Source organism: Puntigrus tetrazona, unplaced genomic scaffold (assembly GCF_018831695.1).
Source record: "Puntigrus tetrazona isolate hp1 unplaced genomic scaffold, ASM1883169v1 S000000079, whole genome shotgun sequence".
In the NCBI taxonomy this organism is placed as follows: domain Eukaryota; kingdom Metazoa; phylum Chordata; class Actinopteri; order Cypriniformes; family Cyprinidae; genus Puntigrus; species Puntigrus tetrazona.
The window spans coordinates 18,236-45,971 of NW_025047756.1; the positions used below are offsets into that span (position 1 = coordinate 18,236).

Genomic DNA, 27,736 nt, shown 5'->3' on the forward strand with positions numbered 1-27,736 from the left:
CACAGCAGTACTCTCCGCGTTTTGGTCCAGACTCGTTTATTTATAATCAACACTAAAGCTGCGACTGTCGAGGTACAATCTTTCGGGTTATATCTCCTGTTTTTAAATATAAAACGTGATGCTGAGCGACGGACTGAACCTAACGCAAGATGGCAAACACTGATTCTTCTTCTTGCGTTTTAGAGCCGGCTTTTAGTGAATCAGCGCCGCCGCCGGACGGAGGACGGGTTTAGTCCAACACACACACACACACACACACACACACGCACACGCACGCACGCACGCACGCACACACACACACACACGCGCGCACACACACACACACACACGCACGCGCGCGCACACACGCACACACACGCACACACACACACCTTTTTAAAGTCAGGAAAAACAGAAAAGACTTCTCCAAAGCGATGCCATATAAGAACCATTTTTTGTTCCACAAAGAACCATCCCTTTATTACCTTTTTATAATCTGAAGAACCTTTTTCACCACAAAGAAAACAGAAAGGTTCTTGAGATATTAAAGGTTCTTCATGGAACAATTTTAACAGAAATCCCAGGTTCTTCTACGGCATCACGGAGCACCTTCACCTTCAAGAATGAGGGGAAACACATCACAACATCTGAGAAACAAAAACACTTTTTAGTAATTTTTCATTGCATTAAAAAAAATATACACACACTATAGAACGAATCACATTCCTGTTCCCATAAAGCAGTCATGATGAGCAGGTTTTAATTATTTATTTTATGAGATAGTTCACCTAAAAATGGAAATTAGCTGAAAATGTGCTCACTTTCAGATCATCCAAGATCAGGGTGAGTTTGTTTCTCAATCAGATCTGGAGAAATGTGTCTCAGTGACGCATGCTCTGCAGTGAATGGGTGCCGTCAGAACGAGTCCAAACAGCTGATAAAAACCTCACAATAATCCACAGCACTCCAGTCCATCGGCTCACATCCTGAGAAGACAAAGGATGAAACTAAGAAGACATTTTTGTTTGTTTAACTAAAATCCAGGCCATAATTCTTGTTAACACTTCCTCCAGTGAGTCAGGAGAGAGATGTGCACGGGTTACGTACAACTCGTTTTTTCCCCCAAAGCACACATAAATAAAGACAATGATATATAAGTGTTGTGACAGATCTGTACACAGTACAAGTAGCAAGAGTACACAGAATAGAAAGGCATCGTTAGAGTCTTTTATAATAAAAACATTAGAACAGAGTGCTAGTGTTATATAAAGAAAAAGTAGGTAAAACAGAAATAGAATAGAGTACCAATGTGAGATTTACTGTATCTTTAGACATTTCTTGAAGATCGGGCAGGTCGCTCCATCAGGAGATAACATTTCATTTAAAAGTCCATGAAAGTGACTCATTGGGATGAACAATAAAGCTCAGTTCAAGCTTTTAGAGGCACTTAAGTCTAAATAATGAACGCAGGGCTCTAAACCGTGACTAAAGCCTGAACATAGAGCATGACTTTATCAATCAGATCACGGCACGCCGTACGGTGCAACATGGGTCTACTGAACCTGGCTTTCAGCACCGTCGCACTGAACGGTGTGCTCTGTTACCTTTTAATAAATAAGATATCAGCTTTAAAATTCTAAATTCAACGAACTGGTGGCATGAGCGATCACTTTTAGCGTCATATCTCCTTGGTTTATTTATCTTTTGTCTGGAGTTCTGTAAATGTTTGCAGAGCCAGAGTTTCTTCTGCAGGCAAACAATCTCAATTCTTTGCGAGCAGCAATAGGAAGTCAGTGCAAAATGATTATTAGCTAAAACAGCTATAAGTGAGAGACAACAGGAAACTTTTACACTGGAGGAAGTGTTATTAGACGTTATGGACGTGGACGCTGCGTTGAAGCCTAAACCTGGAGGAGAACCTCCTCACCGTCTCAGCTTTGGACAAGCCTTCTTTAGATGCTTCCCTAGATTTCCGTAGCGGCTGAAAGTCTTCCCGCACGACGGACAGAGGTACGGTTTCTCTCCGGTGTGAACTCTTTCGTGTACTTTAAGGGCTCCTGAAACTGTGAAGCTCTTCTCGCAGTGAGAACACTTGTAGGGTTTTTCTCCGGTGTGGATGCGTTCGTGCACCTTCAGTTCCCCGGCTCTGGTGAAAGTACTCCCGCAGTCCAGACACACGTAGGGCTTCTCGCCGGTATGAATCTTCTGATGGTCCTTGAAGCCGTTGAGCCACAGAAAGCTCTTCCCGCAGAAGGAACACACGTAGCGCCGCTCGCCTCGTGGATCCTCATGTGCGCTTTCAAATGCACGGCCAGAAAGAACTTCTTATCGCAGCGCTGGCAGTGAAAGGGTCTCTCTCCGGTGTGAGAGAGCAGGTGAGTTTTGAGATTGCAGGCCTCTGAAAACCTCCGCCGCATTCAGGACACTGGTGCAGCTTCTCTCCTGAATGGACCTTCATGTGTCTTTTCAAGCTGTTTTGATGCGTGAAGCTCTTCCCGCACAGCATGCACGCGAAAGGTTTCTCTCCGGAGTGGATCTTCATGTGTTCCTTCAGACCTTCCTTCTGCGTGAAGCTCTTCCCGCACTGAGGGCAGCTGAAAGGCTTCTCTCCCGAGTGAATTCTCAAGTGTCTCTTCAGATCTCCTGAATTGGCGAAACTCTTTCCACACTGAGAGCACGGGAACGGTTTCTCTCCGGTGTGGATTCTTATGTGCCTCTTGAGGTCTCTTTTACAAGTAAAGGTCTTTCCACATTGAGGACACATGAATGAATTATTGGGCTCGGTTGCTTCCTTCGAGGATTTATTCTCAATCTGAGAGCAACTGAAAGACTTTTCCAGAGGTTCCTGATTCTGCTGTTTCTCCTCCCCTTCATTCAGTTCTTCACTTTCCTCTTTCACTTCCACCAGGTCTAAAATAAACACGAAATAGTTAAAAATTGACTTTCAAAGACTAAATGTTTGCTTTTAACTGTTTATAGGGTTAAGTTACGCCATATTCATGCGGTGAGGTACATTAAAGCAGTACGCCCCGAGAAGCTGTGATTTACATTTATAGAATCTAAGCGGGTTTAAGGCCCTCCACTTCCCCGACGCCCCTCAGCTGTTATAAATTCACTGTAAACCACCGCTTCACTGGACTTACTGCTTTTATGAAACGGTTATTCCATAAACGTAATAAGCTTTTACAAAATAAAAGAGCAAATTAAATGTAATGATATTAATAAAACCATTATTCTTCTGTCAAACAATGTAGTCCCTCAGAAACGGATGTGATTGGACACTGGTTGCCGAGCAACGCACACACATAAACAAAGGTGTCCGTTTGTAGAGTATTTTACCACAGCTCCACGCGCCGCTCAGCCAATCAAAATGAAGGAACGGAACTACCCGTTTCATTAAATACGTCCACACTATTTTATTTAACCAGTTCATATCTTTTGAAAGAATGAAGAACGACACCAACCTCTCCGTTCCTCAGCTTCTTCCTCTTTCACTCCACGCGTTTCTTCACTCTCCTCTTTAACAAACTCCATCTTCACAACAACAGCTGTTAAACCTGCAGTTTCTCCTTCTTGTTTGGAAGCCAGACTCTGTCAGGTTCATGAATCACGAACACATGACTGGAGAGTGTTTTCATGTTTTCCTTATTTTGTGGATCCGCTTTACTTTCAGAAAATAACCTCGGTTTTGGCGCCATTTGCGAGAAAACGTCTTTTCGCGCTCGACATAAAGCAGCGAAACACTACATTCGGTCACCGACGTTCCTTCACATCACTACCTCAGAGCCATCTTTATCATCTCGAGCGTCTTTAAAACACGTCAAAAGTTTCGTGCTGTTTTATTCTCGACCAATGCAGAAGCGCTCCTTCGACACGGAACACTCCTCCTTCCGTAAACTGGAGCGTGTGACGCAGCACGTACGACGTCACGATGGCAAAATAAAAGTCCGCCCTACACAGTGATATCTATTTCATAGCCTTTTCATCCGAAATGTTTATTTTTATAGTTAGATCTTCTTTCAAACATAACTAAAACGTTTCTTGTCTAGACAACTAGAGATGTATTTAACCACTGCACCGTTCATATAATTCGTTCAATTAAAACAAGTAAAAATTAATAAAATACATAAATTAAGAATACTGAAGTTATAGTTACAGATGCAGAATGTGGCATTGGCTATGCTATATTATTACGTGATGACGTTTCTGATCTTTCTGATTTGTAAAAAAATCAATGCATTTTCAGGCCAAAGTCACTACATTGTTGTTGATATCCATTTGAACCATATGATCAGATGCATGTCAAATCTAAACACAAAACATTTAAAACTGAAAAAAAAAAAAAAATGCATATGGGCCCAAACACCCCAAATCAGAAAGTCCCCACATGATCAATGATCCGACTACAAACCCAAGCTCACGGACGCGTTTGGAATTCATATCCTTCATTTTAATAAAGTGACGGTCAGATATTTTCACACAAACGATTAAGAGCAAAGGCTGGAAGGCAGGCAGCATTCAGAAACACAAGCCACTGAAGCCGGACAAGACTGAGGGCAGGAATATGACAATAACAGACACGACAAAACAAAAGATTTCTATCAGTTTCTCCTTCAGCGTCAGGCTTGAAGCTCTGTCGGTTGGAGGAGTTTAAAGGCACGGTTTGTAGTGTTGCTATAAACCAGGTTTGGCAAACATGAACAACATACATACAATGTTTCCATCAAAGCAGTGATCGACAGTATTACAATAAAGCTGTGATACAATATTACAAAAACTGGGTCTCTGAAGAAGTCACTGCATGCTATTTTGCTGATAATGTTACACACGATCAGAAACACTAACACTACAGCGGATGCGTCTATCGGTCCGTTACGTGATTTATTTACACGGTTAATGTAAACTACTCAAGCATAGACTAGCGCACATTCAAGCTTGATTGGTTTTTGCAATAAAAAGTATACTGTGGAATTATTTTCAGTACTAAAGAGCGATCATTAACAAAACTACATTTTAAAGACATTAGAAAGGCAAACACACTGATGTCTGTATAGTTTGATGAGTGCTACCACATGCAAAGAAACGTCGGACCAAACGTGTCCTTTTTACCAAAAAGAGGTTATTACGAATGGGAAACCCTAAAGTCTCTCTATAAGTCCAGAGTTTCTGAGATGGAGGCGGGTCCGTGATAAAACACTATAGATATGCAGCGCTGTATTGATGGTACATGCTGCAAAGTTTTGGAATGATTCCTGCTCAGAAGAAACAAAAATATGCAAATACTTCCTGTTGATTTCATCTGACGTGTGGATGTTTGGTTTTATTTCGTGTGAATCAGTTTCATCGGTTCTTAATAATATGATATGCAGTCAGTCAATGTTATCTATCTAGTAATAACATAAAACGTTATTTATCCGGTTTGTATCTGTGAGGCATCCCTGTGTTTTAACATCAGTATTTATGTGGAATATCTGACTGGACTCTTTGTATTTTGCCTTCTGCCCCTAATATAAGATATTAATCAACTAATGGTGAGATTCTGATTTGACTAAAACGTATGGAGAAAAATCGGCATTCTGACCAAAGGTGACTTGAACACGCCAGACGTAGTAATACGAGTTTTTACTAAACATATCCTAATTATGGCCCTGGAGCAAAAAACAACAGTCATAAGGGTCATCGGTTTGCCTTCATCAAGCTGAATAAATAATCTTTCCACTGATTTATGGTTTGTTAGGATCACACAGTATTTGTCTGAGATGCAACTATTTATCTAAATATTGAGAAAATGGCCTTTAAAGTTGTCCAAATGAAGTTCTTAGCAATGCATATTACTTGTAGTAAGTAAGCGTTAATACATTTACAGTAGAACGTTTATAAAATATTGTCATGAAACATGATCTTAATATCTTACTGATTTTTGGAATAAAAACCCATAATGCATTGCTGTGTGTTGCTGCTGATGACTGCTTCTGTGCTCCGGAGACACAAATGGTCTTTTGCTGGGGTAAAAATCCAAAAGTGTTCACCCTTGCTCACTTTTTCAGCTTTGGACAAGCCTTTTTTAAATGTTTTCCCAAACTCCCGTAGCGGCTGAACGTCTTCCCGCACGACGGACAGAGGTACGGCTTCTCTCCGGTGTGAACTCGCTCGTGTACTTTCAGTCCCGACGACTGAGTGAAGCTCTTCTCGCAGTGAGAACACTTGTAGGGTTTTTCTCCGGTGTGGATGCGTTCGTGCACCTTCAGTTCGGCGGCTCTGGCGAAGGTTTTCCCGCAGTCCAGACACACGTAGGGCTTCTCTCCCATGTGCGTCTTCTGATGGTCCTTGAAGCCGTGCAGCCACAGAAAGCTCTTCCCGCAGAAGGAACACACGTAGCGCCGCTCGTCTTCGTGGATCCTCATGTGCGTCTTCAAATGCACGGCCAGGAAGAACTTCTTATCGCAGCGCTGGCAGTGAAAGGGTCTCTCTCCGGTGTGAGAGAGCAGGTGAGTTTTGAGATTGCAGGCCTCTGAAAACCTCCGGCCGCATTCAGGACACTGGTGCAGCTTCTCTCCTGAATGGACCTTCATGTGGACTTTGAGGGTGCTCTGCTGCGTGAAGCTCTTGCCGCACAGCATGCAGGTGAAAGGCTTCTCTCCGGAGTGGATCTTGGCGTGTTCTCTAAGGACCTCCTTCTGTTTGTAGCTCTTCCCGCACTGAGGGCAGGTGTAAGGCCTGTCCCGCGAGTGAATGCGGAGGTGTCTCTTCAGCTCTCCTGAACTCGGGAAGCTCTTAGCGCACTGGCGGCAGGTGAAGGGCCTCTCTCCGGTGTGAATCCGTACGTGCCTCTTCAGCCCTCCGAGTTTGTGAAGCTCTTTGAGCACTGAGGACAGGTGAAAGGTCGCTCTCCGGTGTGAATCCTGAAGTGATCCTTAAGGCTTCCTTTGCAGGTGAAGCTCTTGGAGCACTGAGGACAGGTGTACGGTCTCTCACCTGTGTGGATCACCATATGAACCTCCAGGTGTCCTTTACGCGTGAAGCTCTTTCCACACTGAGAGCAGGAGAACGAGCCTTTAGCGTCCGCTCTTTTTTGCGCAGCGCTCTTTTCGGTGTCTGAGGAACTCGAGGACTTCTCCCCGCTCACCGGATCATGAGATTCCTTCTTCTGGTGCTTCTTCTTCTTCTTCTTCTTCACCTCGTCCTGTTCTTGACTTTCTTCTTCTGTTGGGTCTAAAGTGAACAACAAAAACAATGAGTGCAATACTCACGAGAAATGCCTCAAATAGAGTGATATTTGATGTGCCATCAGATCAGAGCAGATCATGTGCGATGCATTAAAATAATTAACACATTTTTCATATTTAGAGTATAATAATAAAAATTTGAATATCCAGTAAAACATACTTGTGTGTTATCCTTAGTTATGCAATTTTGTATTTTCTATTTAAATGCTTTTCTCGCTGAACACTATAAATAATCTTTTGTGGGATTTTAGCCAAAACTGACATACAAATAACTGGATTGATTAAATGGCACACTATGTAATTAATTTTATTACAAACTTAATCATGAGGCACATCAAGTCTCAGCTACCACCTTCACTTGACCACTTCACTTGCGTATCGTCCAAACCGCTCTACGGACGACGCTATCACCACAACCCTCCATCTCTCCCTCTCACATCTGGACTCAAAGGGAAACTACGTCCGAATGCTGTTCATTGACTTCAGCTCAGCATTCAACACCATCATCCCTCAGCAACTGATAGAGAAGCTAAGCCTGCTGGGCCTGAACAACGCTCTCTGCAACTGGATCCTGGACTTTCTGACAGGCAGACCTCAGTCAGTCCGGATCGGGAACAGCGTCTCCAGCACCACCACACTGAACACTGGAGCTCCTCAGTGCTGTGTGCTCAGTCCACTGCTGTTCACTTTGCTAACTCACGACTGTGCAGCGATGCACAGCTCCAATCATATAATCAAGTTCGCTGATGACACGACCGTGGTGGGTCTCATCAGCAAGAACGACGAGTCAGCATACAGAGATGAGGTGCAGCAGCTCACAACTTGGTGTAGAGCCAACAATCTATCTCTGAATGTCGACAAGACAAAGGAGATGACGGTTGACTTCAAGCGAGCAAAGAGTGACCATTCTCCGCTGTCCATCTATGGGTCCAAGGTGGAGACCGTCAAGAGCACCTGATTCCTTGGTGTTCATCTGACGGATAACTTCACCTGGTCACTCAACACCAGCTCCATCACCAAGAAAGCCCAGCAGCGCCTCTACTTCTTGAGGAGGCTGAGGAAAGCTCATCTCCCTCCACCCATCCTGACTATGTTCTATAGGGGGACCATTGAGAGCGTCCTGTGCAGCTGCATCACTGCCTGGTTTGGGAATTGCACCGTATCGGATTGCAAGACCCTCTAGAGGACAGTGAGGACAGCTGATAAGATCATTGGCGTCTCTCTGCCCTCTATCAGGGACATCTACACCACACGCTGCATCCGCAAAGCCCACAATATAGCACAGGACCCCACACAACCCTCACACACATTATTCACCCTCCTTCCATCTGGAAACAGTTTCTTCCCACAAGCTAGACACCATCAGACACCTCAATAACCACACCTGAATGGACTTCCTGTCCCATAAGCATTCTTGCACGTCATATTTATTGTTGTTTGTATTTTGTGTTCTTGCACTGATTATGTCTTTGCACTGTTTGCACGCTACTCCCCTGCTGTTTGCACTAGTCTGCACACTTTGCACTTTATGTGTCTAAGGCACTGTCTCAGCTCAGTATGTGAGATCTTTTGTATTGTGTTGTGTGTGTGACTCCATGTAGCACCAGGTCCTGGAGAAACAGTGTCTCATTTCACTATGTACTGCACAGCTATATGTAGTTGAAATGACAATAAAAGCCACTTGACTTGACAGCCCAATTAATACTATAACTGTTAATAGGCAAAATTCTAATAATAATGCAATGTGGTAAAATTAATAATACCAGCCACTATAAATGAGATTTCTAGGTTTCTTATGATGTTTCGGCTGTGTTGCTTCAATGCTCTTGATTTATTATTAATGAAGACTTGAGACACTAACCTCTCTGTTCCTCGGTTTCTTCATCACTCGTGTCTTCACTCTCCTCTTTAACAAACTCCATCTTCACAGTAGTGTGCAAACAGTCTCTCCGTCACGAAGAAATAAAGCAAGGCAAATTCTATCAGTCGGTCACGCGCGGAGGCATTTCATCACATAAAGTACAGTATTTACCGAACAATACACTTCACAGTAAAGCATTGCAATTTATTTCGGACAGGACTCTTAGATCTAATGGTCGAGAGTGTCGCTGGGATGCGTCTGTAAAGCAGGGACCCATCAGTCACCGTTTTCTTATCTTTTCGCAAACATGAAGCGTGTATTGAAGCGCGACCGAGCGGCCGGCGCAGCCTTGATGACGTCACCGGACCAAAACAAGCGCGCGCTCGTCTGTTCGAGTAAACTAAACCAAAAACAGAGAAAAAACAGCGAATACACACAGAACAGAAGAGAACCAGACAAGAACCAGGCGCTTCTGGGCGCTTCTCGAGCTCACAGGAACGCTAGGCCTGCATGTTAGCATTTAGCAGACTCTTAGCGTTGTGTAAATGTTTGGACAGATAATCTTTTTTTGTTTATTGAACGTCTCGTGATAGATTTCTTTCAGTTTCTGTCTTCTCCAGATGTTTTTCTGACGGCACCCGTTCACATCCATTGCTGAAACACTGATCCTGGACGTGTGAGGACCATTTTCATCTCTCCATGTTCATCTACATTATTACATCATTATCAAAATACTGATACAACTAAATGTTATTTTAACATTCACAATCACTGACTGAAGGAGATATGTGGGCTCATTCATTCATACTATTACTTTTCTGCACGTATTTATTCAAAAGACGTACATTTCTACATCAAAGTACATACCATCTCAGAGAATTGAAGCGACAGACCTCAGTCCTCTATGTCTTTATTTTCAGGGAATTTCACAAAAGCCTGGAACAACTGTCAAGAGATGAGGGACAATTTCCTGTTGAGAAGTAAACAAACCGCAGCGCACACGGTTTATTTGCATTTGTAGAGTTCTGAATCCAGATTGGTAATGTATGAGACGAGGACGGCCGCTAGATTATTTCTCAGAGAAGGTAAAGATGGTTCTACTCCTCATTTGGATGGAAAGTGCTAAATATGTAATTGTAAAAACAGGAGAGGAAATTGATAAATTTAGTAAAGTGCTCTAGTGAAAGTTCTCTCATACACGTGTACATTATCATCTGACAGACAAACCCATTAAAAAAAACTCCCACAAAACAGAAGACATGATGGATTCGGCTGGATGTGAAGGTTTCTGAAGGTGTCAGAAAGAACACGCGTTCACTGTACTGCAAGCAGAGGGAATCTTTTCATTATTTTTGCAAATAAAAACAAAATAGGAATATAGAGATAATCTAATTTCCTCCAGAAACACACAGGAATAGCTGTCGGATGTCTTCTTTTCACTGAAAGTCTTTCAGTTCCCCATAGATCTGCTATGATGAACACAATTGCATTTTTAAGATGTAAGATACACACATTGCCGTTGTTTGACGAATGCTACCACGTGTAATTATCAATAATATTGCTATTGTATAATACAAAAGTATCCCTAGAATTTTTGTAGCGTTCACAGAATCCCACATACTTTGTCCTTCCTTAATATTCCTGTAAGTTTCCAACGTTGCTCTTTCGGAGGACATACTGTCCTGAAGTTGAAGTTCAAGGTGAATCTTCTCATCTTTAAATGTAATCCATTACAATGTTGCATTACTAATTAGTGAAGTAACTTAAAACGTTACCTAATTGCTTTTTATGAAAGTAATGCATTACGGTACTTCTGTGTTACTTTTCATATCTGGGATGGATTGCTTGTTTTTAACGTAAAAAGTTCTATTTTTGGTGAATGTTAAAGCCCTTTCAGACCAAGAAGTGAAATGAATAAGCCACAGTCTGAAGGAGAAGTAAATCCACACGTGAACAGCAGAATGCAGAAGATTAAAACAGAAGTACAAATAGTAGTTTATCTAAAGTCATTTTGCTTATTAGCATGATTGAATTTGATAATCAGCAGCAAAGATAATTATTAGTTAATAAAATGGGGTTAAATTTTTGTTATTTACCATTTAATTATTGCAGATTTGGTTCATCACCATATACTTTATTTATTTGGAGGAACACTGAAGTGAACGAATACTCTAGAAGTCTAGAACTAGTCATATATGGTATGCAATAAATTGCCAATTTTCCCCAACATTGGTACAGTAGAGCTTTCAGTGAATTATTTGAAAAAAACAAAGTAACCGTCATTACTTTTTGAAAAGTACCTCAGGTGTTTTTTTGTCAATTAAAAAGTAATGCATTAAAAGTAATCTGATAATGTAACTTGCATTACTTGTACTGCTCTCCCCCCAGCACCGCTCCTCACCGTCTCAGCTTTGGACAAGCCTTCTTTAAATGCTTCCCTAGATTTCCGTAGCGGCTGAAAGTCTTCCCGCACGACGGACAGAGGTACGGTTTCTCTCCGGTGTGAACTCTTTCGTGAATTTTTAGCGCTCCTGACTGAGTGAAGCTCTTCTCACAGTGAGAACACTTGTAGGGTTTTTCTCCGGTGTGGATGCGTTCGTGCACCTTCAGTTCCCCGGCTCTGGTGAAAGTACTCCCGCAGTCCAGACACACGTAGGGCTTCTCTCCCATGTGCGTTTTTTGATGGTCCTTAAATCCATTAAGCCACAGAAAGCTCTTCCCGCAGAAGGAACACACGTAGCGCCGCTCGTCTTCGTGGATCCTCATGTGCGTCTTCAAATGCACGGCCAGGAAGAACTTCTTATCGCAGCGCTGGCAGTGAAAGGGTCTCTCTCCGGTGTGAGAGAGCAGGTGAGTTTTGAGATTGCAGGCCTCTGAAAACCTCCGGCCGCATTCAGGACACTGGTGCAGCTTCTCTCCTGAATGGACCTTCATGTGTCTTTTTAAGCTCCGGTGATGCGTGAAGCTCTTCCTGCAGAGCATGCAGGTGAACAGCTTCTCTCCCGAGTGGATCTTCATGTGTTCCTTCAGACCTTCCTTCTGCGTGAAGCTCTTCCCGCACTGAGGGCAGCTGAAAGGCTTCTCTCCCGAGTGAATTCTCAAGTGTCTCTTCAGATCTCCTGAACTGGTGAAACTCTTTCCACACTGAGAGCACGGGAACGGTTTCTCTCCGGTGTGGATTCTTATGTGCCTCTTGAGGTCTTCTTGTCGTGCAAAACTCCATCCGCACTGAGGACAGGTGAAAGGCTTTTCTCCGGAGTGGATCTTGAAGTGATCCTTAAGGCTTCCTTTGCAGGTGAAGCTCTTGGAGCACTGAGGACAGGTGTACGGTCTCTCACCTGTGTGGATGATCGTGTGGATCTTTAGGTGTCCTCTGCGTGTGAAACTCTTTCCACATTCAGAGCAGGCGAACAGGTTTTTGGCTTCTGTTCTTTGAGAGGTTTCTTGCATTTGATCATTATGTTTCTGTGATCGACTACAAGACTGTTCTCCATTTATGAAATGAAGAGGTTCCTCGTACTGATCTTCACTTCGCTCTTGAAGTTCCTCTTTCACTTCTATCAGATCTAAAACACATTAAATTGTCCAGATCAATTCAAGAATGACGAAGTGAAATATAATCTACAAAAGTAGCTGCTATAGATAACTGTTAAGTTAGCAACGTTCTTCAAAATATCTTCTTTTGTTTTCAACAGTTGAAATTTATGCAAGTTTGAAATGACATGGGAGAATAAATATTGACAGAATTTAAATTTTTGGATAAATTATTGCTTTATGGGAACCTTACAGTTGAGTGTTCTCTTGGTGTTTTGAAAGACATTAGGCCTAGATGAACATCTGACTTCCTCAAACAGTGTATAAAAACACTTTATCGCTAACGCATTTCAACACTAGAAGACCAGACAACTCTAGGCTTCGGTTCCTAACCCTGGTCCTCTGAAGAGAGATGGAAAGCATCCGTACCTGACCTCTACAGAAGCACTCAACTGAACTAAGCCTGGCTTGACAGACCACGGTGCCTCCAAAGTGTACTTAAAGTTCTCTATTTTCGTACAGTAATCTAACTAAAAACTGTTATTTATTACTTCTTTAAATAAACGCAAGTGTACTCAGCTGTGCTCTTTTGGGACACCATGAATATGAACTAAAACATAACATGCATTTATTTACCACTTGTTGTCCATCTCAACCATCCTTCACACACTTAGTGTATTTTTTAAATACAGATGCTCTTCCCATAGGACCTCAAACATGAACTTTTTAACAAACATCACATTAATGTTACCCGAAGAACGTTTGCTTGTAACATTTAGACACATGTTTAAACGTAAAACATAGTTTAATGTCTCCAGTGATTATCTTAGGTTCTTAGGTCAGTGCAGTAATAAAACAGAATCCCAACCTCTGTGCTCCTCGGTCTCTTCCTCATCCTCTCCGCATGTTTCTTCATCACTCAGGTCTTCACTCTCTTCTTTAACAAACTCCATTTTCACAGAAACGTCAAGCAGATCTCAGCTTTTAAACCTGGTTTAATAAAACACGGGAGTATTTGAAGGTTAAGAAGCAGCAAGGCTACATAAACATGTCACTGATGCTGGGCTGCGCTTCTCTGTCATAAACGATGAGCTAACTGACCGACAGCATTTTGCAAAAAAGCATTAATTTATCATATTATGGCGATGATTTTAATACACATTAAGATAATACATGCATATACGTGAGGCTGAATGATTTCAGTAATACTGCAGCGCACGTGAAGCGCATTTGTGAATTACAGGAAACTACTTTATCTTTTTTTGTAACTATTTATACACCTTTTAAACCACAAACACAAACCTCCCTTCAGCGGCGGTCCGAGCGCATGACGTCACACGCCGCGCCCAGCGCGAAGCAAAATAAAAGTCCTTTGCCCATCATTCAGAATCATTTTTTAAAAATTGCTGGCTTGTATTTAAACATTTACACGCAACCATGGAAATACACCGATCTAACGATGTTACAAGAGCAGCGGCCACTACGTTAATATAAGTTTTTCCTTCTCGCTTCATCCGGTAGGGAGCGGAAATGCGCCGATGCTGCTTTCCATTCCGTTAAAGATTATAAAGAAGAAGAAACGCGTCGCGCATCAGAGAAAGAAGCTGATTCTCTGATTTTATTAAAGTGATAAAAAAATGGCTCTGTGCTGAAGATACAGGCTTCACGATGTGGTTGTGTAAAGTTTCTGGATTATCACGAGCTTATTTTGAGTCGGGGTTCAGGCCAATAAACACAAGATTACTTCTATCTCTGTGAACCTGACAGATCTGAACTAAGTGTGTTTTAGAGCTGAATAAACAGATAAAAACAGAGCCACTGCTGTAGAGATGGAGCTTGTTAAAGAGGAGAGAGAAGACTGTGTGGAGAAAGATGAAGAAACTGAGGAACAGAGAGGTTGGTGATGATTAAAGACTCTCTTATTTACTGCCGAAGGTTATTAAACACTTTCATTGAATACATCAACACCGAGCCAAATAAATAAATACTGAACTATATTTGTGTAAACTTGTTTTTTTAGCACCAGTTTAATTACAAAATATATTTAACTCTCAAATAAAACATTGCGTCTCTTTTGAACCTCAAGGAGACATATATTATAATTTTTTTTTGCAAACAATCAAAACTTAGCAAACGCTAATCCTATATATATATATATATATATATATATATATATATATATATATATATATATATATATATATATATATAGATATTTTATCACATATTCGTGTCAGAAATGTGTTTTGTTAAATTATCTGTAAAGTTATAATAAAATAAGAAGACTTTCCAGTGGAATAAATACAGACAGTTCTCAGAGTATGTGTTCTTATTTTCATATATATTTCATGTTTTTCTATCTTTTTTGAAATTGGAATATAAAAAAATACAATGAAAAAGCAGCATAAATAAATCTATACATTCCTATCATTTCATCTTCTGATATCTCATTAAAATTCAAACGGGATCTAAACAAATGAGATCAGATCAAGTTTTACAGTAAGTAAATTATTTGTTAAAAGAGATATTTCTCTATCATTTCTACCTCAAAATAAGTTTTTGTTCAGTAAATCCTTTATAGTTATAACTTGTCATATAATTGCTTGAACTGTGTCACAGTCTAATATTATTAAATAGATACAGCACTGATTATCGCTCGGTCTGATTTTTGCTGTGTTTGTCTCAGAGAAACGTCAGGAGGGCGTAAGAAACGCAGAACGGTCCCTCAGTCGCTCAGAAAGGAGACAGAAACCCTCGCAAGAAGCCGCTAACTCCTTCGTCTGCCCCGAGTGCGGCAAGAGCTTCACACACAAAGGACACTTCAACGAACACGTGAAGATCCACTCCGGAGTCAAGCCCTTCAGCTGCCCTCACTGCCAGAAGAGCTTCACCTGTAGGGGACACCTGAAGCGGCACGTCCGCGTCCACACCGGAGAGCGTCCGTACGCCTGCGCTCAGTGCGGCAAGAGCTTCAAGTGCGCCACCAACCTCAAAGACCACCGGCGCTCGCACTCGGGAGAGCGGGCCTTCGCCTGCCAGCAGTGCGGCAAGAACTTCATCCTGGCCTCCAACCTGAAGGCGCACCTGAAGATCCACACGGACGAGAGGCCCTACGTGTGCGCCGTCTGCGGGAAGGGCTTCCTGCGCCTGGGCTGCTTCAACGATCACCAGAAGATCCACACGGGCGAGCGGGCGCACATGTGCTTCGAGTGCGGGGACACCTTCACCAGGTCCAGCGCTCTGAAGCAGCACCAGAAGACCCACAGCGGAGAGAAGCTCCACGGCTGCCCTCGCTGCGGGAAGAGCTTCACTCACTCGGGAGCGCTCCGGAGACACGAGCGGGTGCACACCGGAGAGAGGCCCTACCCGTGCGGCGCCTGCGGGAGGAGGTTCACTCAGTCCAGCGACCTGCAGAACCACAGGAAGAAGCCCTGTCCCACGATGCCTCGCTCCGAGCGGAGCTCCAGGCCAGATGCGGACACCTCCTCCTGTCTGATAGGGAGCTCGCCGCGCCTCTTTAAAGGGACCCTATCGTGGGTTTATGACCTTAACGCTGCTCCGAGGGAACGACAAGTGTCTCGAAAGAAAGAGTCGACTCCGAATCACTGAAACGAGTCGTTTTTGAAAACGAATCCCGCTTGATCTTCTCGGGTGGGTCTGAGTGAAAGTGCACGTTCGTTCTCGTCTCTTTAGGAGCGGTGAAATATCCGTTTCCACGGTAACGCTGTCGATCCAGCCGACCAATCACAGCGGAGGAAGGGTTTGGGAGTCGTTGAGCGAGTGAGGTGAAAATAATGACATGTTAAGAGACAATGAAACGCTTTTGAGTGAGTCTAGAGAATAAAGTCATATTTCAGCGTATGAAAAATAATCATCAAAACGAACCGCACATGAATGAGAACCGTTAGCGAGGAAATATTAATATTACTGAACATGACTTTCATCCGATACTGAAACGACTGATGTGTTCATTGAATGGTTCACTCAAGAGATGTTCGATTCATTAACAAACTAAGTACTAAGTCTTCATGCGTGAGCCTCATTAAAAAATCATTGAACTACTTATTAAGTAGATCTTTCTTTGAATAGACAGCAACCACAAGCATTTTGTCACGATCTCAGTGAAATGTTTAGTCTGTGTTGTGATCGTACAGCTCGGTCTCAGTAGTGTGTTATCAGCGCTTCACTTCCTGTCCTCGGACTCCACCAATCATTCAGGACTCCTACAGTCCAGCTGTTCTGGGGTTCTCTCTGTGTGTGTGATCTCTCACACACACACACACAGACACACACACACACACACACACACACACACACACACACACACACACAGACACAGACACACACACACACACACACACACACACACACACACACAGACACACAGAGACAGTACAGATTACAGGCCCCATCCAGAATTAAAGATCTACACCAGTCCTCGGCTGCATGTGAGTTATTTAACAAACTTTAAATAAAGGGTTTATCAGTGCATCAAAACAAATGAAATGTATCTCAATTCTGTATGAAACTAATCTTTGTTTTAGGAACTTCTACGCCGGACCTGTTTTCCGTTCATTTATAGATGATCTCACTGATTTGACACGGTCCTGGGTTATTGTGTTATTTAGGGCTAGGCTGTTATCACAGATATTTATATCATCATTTTGTTAATTAATTTTTTTGGCTTAATTTGTCAATCTGATCTCAGAGTTTGATACCAGTGTGAAAAAAATGTTTCTATGACACAATATATTCCTCAGAAAGATAGTCTAATATTTAAAAATAAATACTTCAAACAATCTTTATTGATCTACTCATTAGATCTGAATTGAAGAAATATTAAAGCAGCATCATTGAGAGAGAGCCAGTGTCTTCAGAACAAACATCACCGTGAGATCCTCAGGTTCATCTGGATGAAGATCTCTTTCTCCTTCTGCTCACTACTTCACTTGGTGTATTTTTCTTGTATCTTGTATTTATGTATTGAGGCTTGTATCAGTTGTGATTATATTTTCTTGCCTGAGTTGATCTGCTGAGTGGTTTTATCTTCAGCAGCCCGTCCTGGTTATGAAGTCTCTGATTGGGTTATATTGTAGGATTATTTTAGAATAGGGACCAACTATTGCTTAATATCATGCCTATTATTAACATACTGGTTTATAAAGCACTTATTCTGCATGACCATATTCTTCATCCACAACCCAATACCTAAACTTAAATATTAATAAACAGCAGGCTATGAGTTTGTTGAGATAAAAGTAATGGTTTGTAATTGTGTTTTAAAATAACCATTCTATTTTTAATATTACTCCAGTCTTCAGTGTCTCACACACTCACACACTCACACACACACACACACACACACACACACTCACACACGACACACTCACACAAACACACTTACTCACACACTCACACACACAAACACATGCACACTCACACACACTCACACACACACACTCACACAAACACATGCACACTCACACACACACACACACACACACTCACACACACACACACACACACACACACACACTCACACTCACACACACACACACACACACTCACACACACACACACACACACACACACACACACACACACACACACACACACACACACACTCACTCTCTCACACACTCACACACACACGCACACACTCACACACACACACACACGCACACTCACACACACGCACACACTCACACACACACACACGTGCGTAGTTGTAATGTTGATGTGATCTTTCTCTGGTTTATCTTATCTTTTTGCACAATGACCAGAGTAAAGGATCTCATCTTCTGCGGTGTGCAGGAAATCTTGTCCTCAATCTTTGATAGTTTTATCTTAACAGCCGAACACAGAACTTTGTTACTCTATCTCAAGGAACGGAACGGAGCGAGGTTTGAAGTCTTCACTGTAATAAATTTACATTTAATCAGATTACATAAATCTTATTGTATTTACTCAGATTATAATACATTTGAAAGTAATCATAATCACGTAAGGACAGCATTTTTGTCAATTATATATAATTTACAAAATGCCATTCAATTATTAATATTATCGATTTGCCTAATTCAGTTTCTAAGAAATCCTGATGCTTATATGCATTAGGAAAATCTTCTAGTTTCATGGACCTGTACACACACACACACACACACATTAATTCATCATTAGTTTTTCATCTCCTTGCAGTTTTTCAGTGAACTCTAGTTTGAGAAACCTTGATGTGAAATATAGTCTGATGCACTTCATGATGTTGATAAAGATTATATTTTCTCATGACCCCCGTTTTTTTCTGTTGATAGTTTTGCTGCTCTGTCAATCATTGATCTGTTCTCCTATCAGCTTCATCGTGCCATCTTTGCACTTTCTATTGTTTTATGCATCTTTTACAGCGTAGTTGAGCTGATTTCAGACGAGGGCTCCTCTGTCAGGTGTTCTGTGATCTATAGCTCAAACATGGGCCCCGGGGCCGCGTCGCGCACGCTTCTGTTTCTCACACATTTCTTTTTTCTCTTCATCTCTCAAGGCAGATGTGAGGTGAGTGACTCGGTTATGAAGTTTTTAATAGATGTTTCTGTGCGGCGGCGCAGCAGTCGTTCTTCTGTAGTTCAGCAACTCGTGTTTGCTCTGGATATTAACTCTAACTGTAAACTAAAAGGTTTTGGTTATATTTTGTCTGTCAGGGAACGCAGCGAGTGATTGGTAAGGGTGCTTTCTGTCTCTTCTTTACTGCAAATATATTTAAAAGTGTGCAAATGAAGTGTAAAAACACGCTCTGATTTTCAGAATATAATGTCGACGGCGGTAAAGAAGATCTGTTTGATATCAATGAAGGTGAGAGATCCTCACATCAGCCCTGTACGTGTGTGTATGAAGCTCTTTCTGATTTATCATGGCATTTCTTCGTGTGTTCAGGGGCCGGTCTTGATCTTTTTGAAGGAGACATTGTCTATGATGAGGTAAAAGATGATATTTTGTTGAATCCATTGGTTTGTGTGTAGAGCATGCGACTAAATGTTTCTGTCACAGAATTTGGGGAGAAATTCTATAATTGGTGACAGTACAGATGGCCGAAAGTGATTCCTTATTACCTGGAGGATGATTTGGGTGAATATTTCATTCAGGCTGGGTTTCTAATAATTCCAGCCCTTATACTTTTAGTCAAAGGCTATGTTAACCCCTGAAATGCCGAATTCTCTATGGGCAGATATTAACGCAAAAGGCGTGATCCTGAAGGCGTTTGAACAGTATCGTCTGAAGTCATGCATCGACTACAAACCATGGAGTGGAGAAGAAAACTACATCTCTGTGTTTAAAGGCAGCGGGTGAGCTGCTAAATACATGCTTAGTTTGGCAATTAAATGATTTTGTGCTGCACAATGCTTTGTCGGTCGATATGCAATCGATTATAAATAATATACTTCACGATCAAGAAGATGACATCAGTTAAAGAGTCCATCGTCTATATATATGTTTGTGAGCAGCTGTTTTTCGTCCGTGGGGAACCGGCGTGTCGGTAAACAGCAGCTGTCCATCGGCAGCGGATGTGATCGCATCGCAACCATCGAGCACGAGTTTCTCCACGCGTTAGGTTTCTGGCACGAGCAGTCACGCTCCGACCGCGACGACTACGTCTCCATCGTCTGGGAGCACATCACTGAAGGTCTGTTTGAGACGAGGAACCGCTCTGCAGTTGGATTTCATGTATTCTGGCTTATTGTACATTTACTCGCTTGCTGTATGTGCCATGATCACACATCTACTTTATAAAGGAATGGGTCTCTGCATCAGTGAATGGGTGCCGTCAGCTGATAAAACACCATAATAATCCACAGCGCTCCAGTCCATCATTTAACATCTAGAGAAGACAAAAGATCAAATGAATCCAGCATTGAGATGTTTCCTCTCAAATAAGAGTCTATAATCCATAATAACTCTTCCTTCAGTGTGAAAGTGTTCTGGTCTGAATCAGGAGAGAAATCTAAACTAACCTGTGTTGTTAAACTGAGTTCAAGTGATTCTAAACTACAGACAAAAAAAGTGCAAAATCTTGATTTTGAGGTTTTCACGGAAATGGGTTTAGAGATCTCAATGCTCCAAGCAGAAATCCTGATAGACACACAATTTCACGCAAGAATAGTTCCCTATTTTAATGATCTAAACACAAAGTCTAAAGCGTGGTGAACTCAGGGCGTGTCTAAATCTACTTTAACTGTTTTAACAATGATTTACAAGGATTTATTAACAAATAAGATTTTTCAGCACAGATTTTGATGTGAGAGACAGGAGACTGGAGGAAGTGTTATTATGGATTATCTTCATGTTTCAGTTATTGTCTTTTAGAGACGGATGGACCGGAGTGCTGTGGATTATTGTGATGTTTTTATGAAGTCGTGTCCATTTCACAGGAAAGGAGCATAACTTCAACAAGTACAACGACAGCGTCTCCAGCTCTCTGAACGTCCCCTACGACTACGGATCCATGATGCACTACAGCAAGAAGGCCTTCCAGAGCGGCTCGGAGCCCACCATCGTCACCAGGATCCCGGCCTTCAGCGACGTGATCGGCCAGCGCATGGAGTTCAGCGACAGCGACCTGCTCAAACTCAACCGACTCTACAACTGCTGTAAGCCTTGACCCGTCCTACCTAACACACATCGCTTGGTCTCCAACTACACCCTCTTGCTAACAGCTGGGCGTTTTTGCGATGTAATTGGATGCTGATGTCGTGGGAGGGGTATTTATAATGATGACCAGTGTATCATACACGAGAAGATGCAGTAAATGTATGAATGTTTGTTTGACAGCCAGCTCCTCCACGTTTCTGGACTCCTGTGACTTTGAGTCGGAGAGCATCTGCGGTATGATCCGGGGCCGAGGGAGTGATGTAAGCGCGAGCTGGGAGCGTGTCTCCGGGGCCGCCGGGGGACCAGACACCGACTACACCAACATGGGCCGCTGTGACGGCAAGTCTTCAGCGCTTCTAGAACAGCTTAGAACAGATCTGCCGCTTCTTTACAACTAGAATGCTTCATCTGAGAAACATCCCTGTCAGAACTAACACCGTTTTTGGTGCGAGATCTAGTATAAGACAGTCACCTGCCACACATCTTCAGTGAATAATGACTTAAATCCCAGCATTTGTCCTTCGCTTTAGCTGTAAGGAAGAGAGCGATTCACTCTTCATGTCTTCTCAGCCCATTAAGACGAACTCTTTTACTGTCATCCTCTTTGACAAACAGCTCTTATAATCACTACTACATCTAACTGTGTTCTCAGCAATGCATATCACTCATCAAAAATGATATATTTATTGTAGGAAATGTACAAAGTATCTTCTTCTATTACTGCTTTTTGGCCTAAACGACTGTCTTCTGCTCCTTTGATATCCGTCCTGTTTTCAGGGAAGGGTCACTTCATGCACTTCAGCACAGTGAGCGGGCCGGAGGGGAACAGGGCTCTGCTGGAGAGCAGGGTTCTCCACCCCAGACGGGGATTCCAGTGCCTGCAGTTCTTCCTCTTCAACAGCGGTCACATCAATGACCGGCTCAGGATCTGGACGAGAGAGTACGACACGGAAAACCCTGACGGGGCCCTGCGGCTCGTTCGGCAGGTCGAAGGTAGATCCACGGTATAAATAAAGCGTGCATGAACGTACTACAGATACCTCAACACAAGCAAGTACGTGTGTACAAGTATACAGAGGACTTTGTTTTATTATATTTCTTAAAAGTGTGCTTTTAATGACTTTAATGTTAGTACACTTTCACATAGTTATCACATAGTTTAAATTAAACTGATAATAAAGTAAAAGTTATAAATACATTTGAAGTAGACTTTTTAAATGAAAATACATTAATTAGCATTAACTGATTAAGTGTAGTGTGTTATGATCACTTTCCATAACATTTTAGTGAATTTTCTATACTATCAGTATACTATAGTTCTGTTTGGCTTTTAATTAAAAATACTTTAGAAATGTGGCTGTTATAAATGCACTATTTAGCGCATGATTGGATTATTAATTAGAAATCGTGTACAATTTAAAAGTAAGCATACTTAATGTATTTTATATTTTTAATGTGTGAACAAAAGTGCTTTTAATCACACAGTAATAGTGTGTTTCCTTGTACAAATTAATTATTTTCATAAATTATATCTATAAAACTATGTGGGCAATATTTATATAATATAAAATATTTAAATACAAAAATAGTTCAGTACAAACACATTTTGTATATCCTCATAATATATTAATCTTATAATTAATATACATTACTTAAAATGTGTTTTATAAGTATGAAAAGCATATTTAATGAAAGATCAAGGTTTCAGGCGGTAGCTAAATACTTCTTAATACAGAGAAAGTATGTAAAAAGCACTCTTATGTTTTTAAGATTATGTTTAGAAATACTAAAGAATAATTTTTAGTATATCAAGTACAAAATGAGTGCGTGAAAATGCAGCACTTTAGGTACATGATGGAAGTATTTTTCACCTGGGTTCATCTGTAGAGTGTTTGAGAGTCTCGTCTCCAGTGTTTAATCTCTATCAGACTTTCTCTAAAAGCTGACTATTATGAGACCGTTTCTGTGTATATATCATATATTAACGAGCTCTCTTTACTGAAAAGCTCCTCCTGGCGATGACTGGCAGCTCCATCACGTCAGTCTGAACGTCTCCAGAAAGTTTCGAGTGGTTTTTGAGGGAATCAAAGGCAGCGGGAACACCGGCGGACTCTCGCTGGACGACATCAACCTCTCCGAGACGCGCTGTCCAGAACACGTGTGGAAGATCAAGGACTTCAGGAGCGTCCTGGAGAACGCCTCGATCTCCACCGCCATCTACAGCCCTCCCTTCACGTCTGAAGACGGCTACAGCTTCCAGATGAGTCTGCGTCTGAACTCGGCCGAACACCCGGGAGAGATGGGAGCGTTCGCTCACCTGACCTCTGCGTCCGGAGCCGAGGACGGTCTGCTGTGGCCCGCGGCCTGGAAGCAGATGACCATGATGCTGATGGACCAGAACGCAGACATTCGCAGACGCATGAACAACCAGAGGAGCGTCACCACCGACCCCAACATGATTCTGGAAGGTGAGCCATTGATCTTTGTGAGAGGAGTCCAGTAATCTGTCCCATTGATAAACTTTAGTGACATATATGTGTGTGTGTGTGTGTGTGCGTGTGTGTGTGTGTGTTCCTATTCTTCTTCTTCTGCTCTTGAGTTAATGGCAGCCCATAGAACCGTTGTTGGAAAGTTGTGAAGTTTGGTACACTGATAGAGGACAGTCTTAACAGTGATCACAACTAATCTAAAGTCTCTAACTCAGTCTCCAGCACCACCACGTGTCCATAGTTTGACTCATGTTTATGCTAATAACTGTTGAACCATAAAGAAATTTTTTTCTTGGTTGAATCCTTGGTTCATGCAGAGTTGTATACACAATAAAGTAAAAAAATCGTAAGGTTTTTACTATTTTTAATTGTTTGTAAAACTACTTTTCGAAGATGGTCTTAGATGTTTTGACAGACCAACAAGTTATGTGATTAAAGTCAATTCATCCAAACATTCTTGAGTAGCGGGAGAACAAATTCTACAAAAAGCATAGAAAAATGAGACTATATCTCTGAAAAGGTTTTGCGTATTGAGACTAAACTTGCAGTGTTTTGGTTCTTTGCCACCTAGTGGTCAGGAGATATGAAAGATGTTTGCTGTTTTTGCTTATAAGTTTTACATTTGTTGGCGTTTGCCCAAGAATCACCGATCTCTGTAGATTAAACCTCACAGAGTGGAATGATACCCAGTTTTCCTAGTCAGCCATTTTGGGCGTCAAGTTTTATATTTTGTACTGAATGCTGTATTTTATGAACACTTTAACTTATCTTTTCGCTCTCTCTTCAGGGACCGACGACTTCTTCTGGGACGATCCTCGTAAAGTAGGAGTGAAGGTAACAGAAGAGGATGGGACGGAGTACTTCCGTGGTCCTGGGGCAGGATGGCCGACTTTCCTCACGAACGCCAGAGCTTTGAGCCGAGACTTCATCAAGGGAGGAGACGCCATCTTCCTGCTCACTATGGAGGGTGAGAAGAGACCAGATCAATCAAACTTATTGGGAAAGATTCATTTCTGTCCCTGCTGCACACAGAATATGAAGAATATCAAAAAACGCCAGGAGCTGTCCACTGTAGAAACCGGCACATCTTTATCTTTATAACTCCAGGAAAACGCTGAGATGTTATTTTGGGTGAATATAACCGCGTGACGCTGCTGGGGTTGTGTGTGTGTTCCTGCAGATCTGTCTCACCTCACAGCGTCTCAGCCCTCTCCTTCCACCTCCACTTCACCGAACCCAACGTCTTCTGGAACCTCAGCCCCAGACGTCAGCTCCTCCAGCGCTCCTCCTGACCCGTGTGTGTCCGTGCGCTGTGAGAACGACGGAGTGTGTGTGCTGGACGCCGCCGGGCGGGCCGAGTGCAGGTCAGGCGTCTTCTCCAAACAGATTATTACATGTAATAATAACTAACTGTAAAAACCAATCGGTTAGTTTCCAAGGCATTTCTCACTAAAAATTAGGTCTTCAGAACATCTTCCCCAGTTTCTCATGATTTAAGGATGTTCAGGTATTTGTACTTGTACCATCTTTCACACACTTAAGTGGTAACTAAATACATTTTTTAAAACAAATATAGATGTTAAAAGTGCATTTTAGTTCAAAACAGCACAGTTGAGCACACTTAGATGATCTCAGGTTTATCTTAAGAAGTACTAAAGAATTATTTTTAGTATATTAAGTACAAAATTAGTGTGTGAGAATAGAGCACTTTTATTATATTATGGAAGTGTACTTGTTTTTAGCAGGAGAATGAGGTGTATTTTACTGCACTTTTTTGGCACAGTGTTTGTCTTCAGTAACAGATGTTGTTTTCTGGTGTGTGTGTCTCTCTCTCTCTCTCTCTCTGTCTCTCTCTCTCTCTCTCTCTCTCTCTCTCTCTCTCTCTCTCTCTCTCTCTCTCTCTCTCTCTCTCTCTCTCTCTCTCTCTCTCTCTCTCTCTCTCTCTCTCTCTCTCTCTCTCTCTCTCTCTCTCTCTCTCTCTCTCTCTCTCTCTCTCTCTCTCTCTCTCTCTCTCTCTCTCTCTCTCTCTCTCTCTCTCTCTCTCTCTCTCTCTCTCTCTCTCTCTCTCTCTCTCTCTCTCTCTCTCTCTCTCTCTCTCTCTCTCTCTCTCTCTCTCTCTCTCTCTCTCTCTCTCTCTGTCTCTCTCTCTCTCTCTCTCTCTCTCTCTCTCTGTCTCTCTCTCTCTCTCTCTCTCTCTCCGTCTCTCTCTCTCTCTCTCTCTCTCTCTCTCTGTCTCTCTCTCTCTCTCTCTCTGTCTCTCTCTCTCTCTCTCTCTCTCTCTCTCTCTCTCTCTCTCTCTCTCTCTCTCTCTCTCTCTCTCTCTCTCTCTCTCTCTCTCTCTCTCTCTCTCTCTCTCTCTCTCTCTCTCTCTCTCTCTCTCTCTCTCTCTCTCTCTCTCTCTCTCTCTCTCTCTCTCTCTCTGTCTCTCTCTCTCTCTCTCTCTCTCTCTCTCTCTCTGTCTCTCTCTCTCTCTCTCTCTCTCTCTCTCTCTCTCTCTCTCTCTCTCTCTCTCTCTCTCTCTCTCTCTCTCTCTCTGTCTCTCTCTCTCTGTCTCTCTCTCTCTGTCTCTCTCTCTCTCTCTCTCTCTCTCTCTCTCTCTCTCTCTCTCTCTCTCTCTCTCTCTCTCTCTCTCTCTCTCTCTCTCTCTCTCTCTCTCTCTCTCTCTCTCTCTCTCTCTCTCTCTCTCTCTCTCTCTCTCTCTCTCTCTCTCTCTCTCTCTCTCTCTCTCTCTCTCTCTCTCTCTCTCTCTCTCTCTCTCTCTGTCTCTCTCTCTCTGTCTCTCTCTCTCTGTCTCTCTCTCTCTCTCTCTGTCTCTCTCTCTCTGTCTCTCTCTCTCTCTCTCTCTCTCTCTGTCTCTCTCTCTCTCTCTCTCTCTGTCTCTCTCTCTCTCTCTCTCTCTCTCTGTCTCTCTCTCTGTCTCTCTCTCTCTCTCTCTCTCTCTCTCTCTCTCTCTCTCTCTCTCTCTCTCTCTCTCTCTCTCTCTCTCTCTCTCTCTCTCTCTCTCTCTCTCTCTCTCTCTCTCCGTCTCTCTCTCTCTCTCTCTCTCTCTCTCTCTGTCTCAGGTGTGCTGCGGGTCAGGACTGGTGGTATTACGGAGACCGGTGTGAGCTGAAGAGCTCTGTTCAGAGCAGTGTTGTGACGGCGGTGCTGGCGTCTGTGGTTGTGTTCGTGGTGATGCTGGTGGTGACGGTGATCAGTGTGCTCTGTGTGAAGAAACAGCAGAAGAAAGTACATCTCGGAGCACAAGGGATCACCATGAAGAACATGAAGTCGTTCGCATGAAGAGCTGGGGCCGGTTTTATAAAATACTAGTAATTTAATCATTAATTTAGGGCCGTCATGATTCGTCAATTCGAGTATTACATTTTTTAAAATCCTCAATTTCATTTTGCCCGCATTGAGTAACCGGCAAAATACAGCAAGCGGATGAGAATCCATCGAACACATCATTAGAATGTTTTCCACGGCTGCATGACATTAAACCAATTTAAAAACTCATAATAAAGCTTAACATTATTAGAAACTCACGGAAGCTATAACTCCGCGCAGGTTTAAAGGAAAATGTTGCTCATCACTTATCCCGTGTCGTTCAGAACCCAGAACAGCTTTGTTTGTCTTCAGAACACAATGAAAGATATTTGGGATAAAAGCGTGAGTCTCATTGACTGATGAACACTAATCCTGACAGCATCCTGTGAACGGCTGTGTAAGACGCAATAACATTCAAGAGAGAATATCATCACAAACATGAGTATACTGTACAAGTAAACAGCACTTATGACCACTAAACTCATTTACATTCATAATATGGTTGTTGGTTTAAAAAATTACAACTGTACAAAATATTGTAATATTTAATACTTGAAGCAAAATGAAGTTATTCAGCGATTTTACTGCACTTTGAAACAGTTTCACTGTGAAGTGTGTGTGTGTGTGTGTGTGTGTGTGTGTGTGTTATGGTGATGTTTGCGGTCTAATGTAATGACATTCAGAAGCCGCTACGTTAAGAC

The 27,736-nt window shown here is 42.3% G+C and overlaps 4 protein-coding genes across 4 annotated transcripts; 2 read left to right on the forward strand and 2 right to left on the reverse strand.

Moving 5' to 3' along the window:
- Positions 1–627: 627 nt before the first annotated feature.
- LOC122332437 (zinc finger protein 501-like) lies at positions 628–3,871 on the reverse strand. The gene is made up of 4 exons (XM_043229745.1): positions 3,444–3,871; positions 2,376–2,889; positions 1,907–2,275; positions 628–965 (listed from the first exon to the last, which is right to left on the reverse strand). Exons 1-4 carry the CDS (start codon positions 3,511–3,513, stop codon positions 959–961), a joined length of 960 nt encoding a protein of 319 aa, XP_043085680.1. The 5' UTR covers positions 3,514–3,871; the 3' UTR covers positions 628–958.
- Positions 3,872–5,230: 1,359 nt separating this feature from the next.
- LOC122332438 (zinc finger protein 850-like) lies at positions 5,231–13,980 on the reverse strand. Its single transcript, XM_043229746.1, is given in 6 exon segments — positions 5,231–6,817; positions 6,820–7,191; positions 9,067–9,152; positions 11,468–12,632; positions 13,469–13,590; positions 13,903–13,980. Coding segments are annotated over 5 exon segments (2,511 nt in total). The 5' UTR covers positions 13,554–13,590; positions 13,903–13,980; the 3' UTR covers positions 5,231–6,014.
- A 166-nt stretch (positions 13,981–14,146) lies between these two features.
- LOC122332443 (zinc finger protein 239-like) lies at positions 14,147–17,858 on the forward strand. Its single transcript, XM_043229749.1, has 2 exons — positions 14,147–14,496; positions 15,287–17,858. The coding sequence occupies exons 1-2, from the start codon at positions 14,430–14,432 to the stop codon at positions 16,207–16,209; spliced, it is 990 nt and encodes a 329-aa protein (XP_043085684.1). The 5' UTR covers positions 14,147–14,429; the 3' UTR covers positions 16,210–17,858.
- A 1,137-nt stretch (positions 17,859–18,995) lies between these two features.
- Positions 18,996–27,624, forward strand: LOC122332427 (meprin A subunit beta-like). The gene is given in 15 exon segments (XM_043229736.1): positions 18,996–19,146; positions 19,293–19,311; positions 19,396–19,443; positions 19,525–19,568; positions 19,639–19,666; positions 19,669–19,716; positions 19,817–19,934; positions 20,094–20,272; positions 21,018–21,236; positions 21,418–21,576; positions 22,015–22,230; positions 23,244–23,705; positions 24,514–24,693; positions 24,907–25,090; positions 26,789–27,624. Coding segments are annotated over 15 exon segments (2,205 nt in total). The 5' UTR covers positions 18,996–19,065; the 3' UTR covers positions 27,009–27,624.
- Positions 27,625–27,736: the final 112 nt, after the last annotated feature.

Coding starts and splice junctions, on each gene's coding strand:
- LOC122332437 (XM_043229745.1), bottom strand. CDS start 3,513: ATGGAGTTTGTTAAAGAGGAGAGTGAAGAAACGCGTGGAGTGAAAGAG. Junction 2,890..3,443: donor AGAAGCTGAGGAACGGAGAG/GTTGGTGTCGTT, acceptor TGTTTATTTTAG/ACCTGGTGGAAGTGAAAGAG. Junction 2,276..2,375: donor TGCGGCGGAGGTTTTCAGAG/GCCTGCAATCTC, acceptor TGCATTTGAAAG/CGCACATGAGGATCCACGAG.
- LOC122332443 (XM_043229749.1), top strand. CDS start 14,430: ATGGAGCTTGTTAAAGAGGAGAGAGAAGACTGTGTGGAGAAAGATGAA. Junction 14,497..15,286: donor AGAAACTGAGGAACAGAGAG/GTTGGTGATGAT, acceptor TGTTTGTCTCAG/AGAAACGTCAGGAGGGCGTA.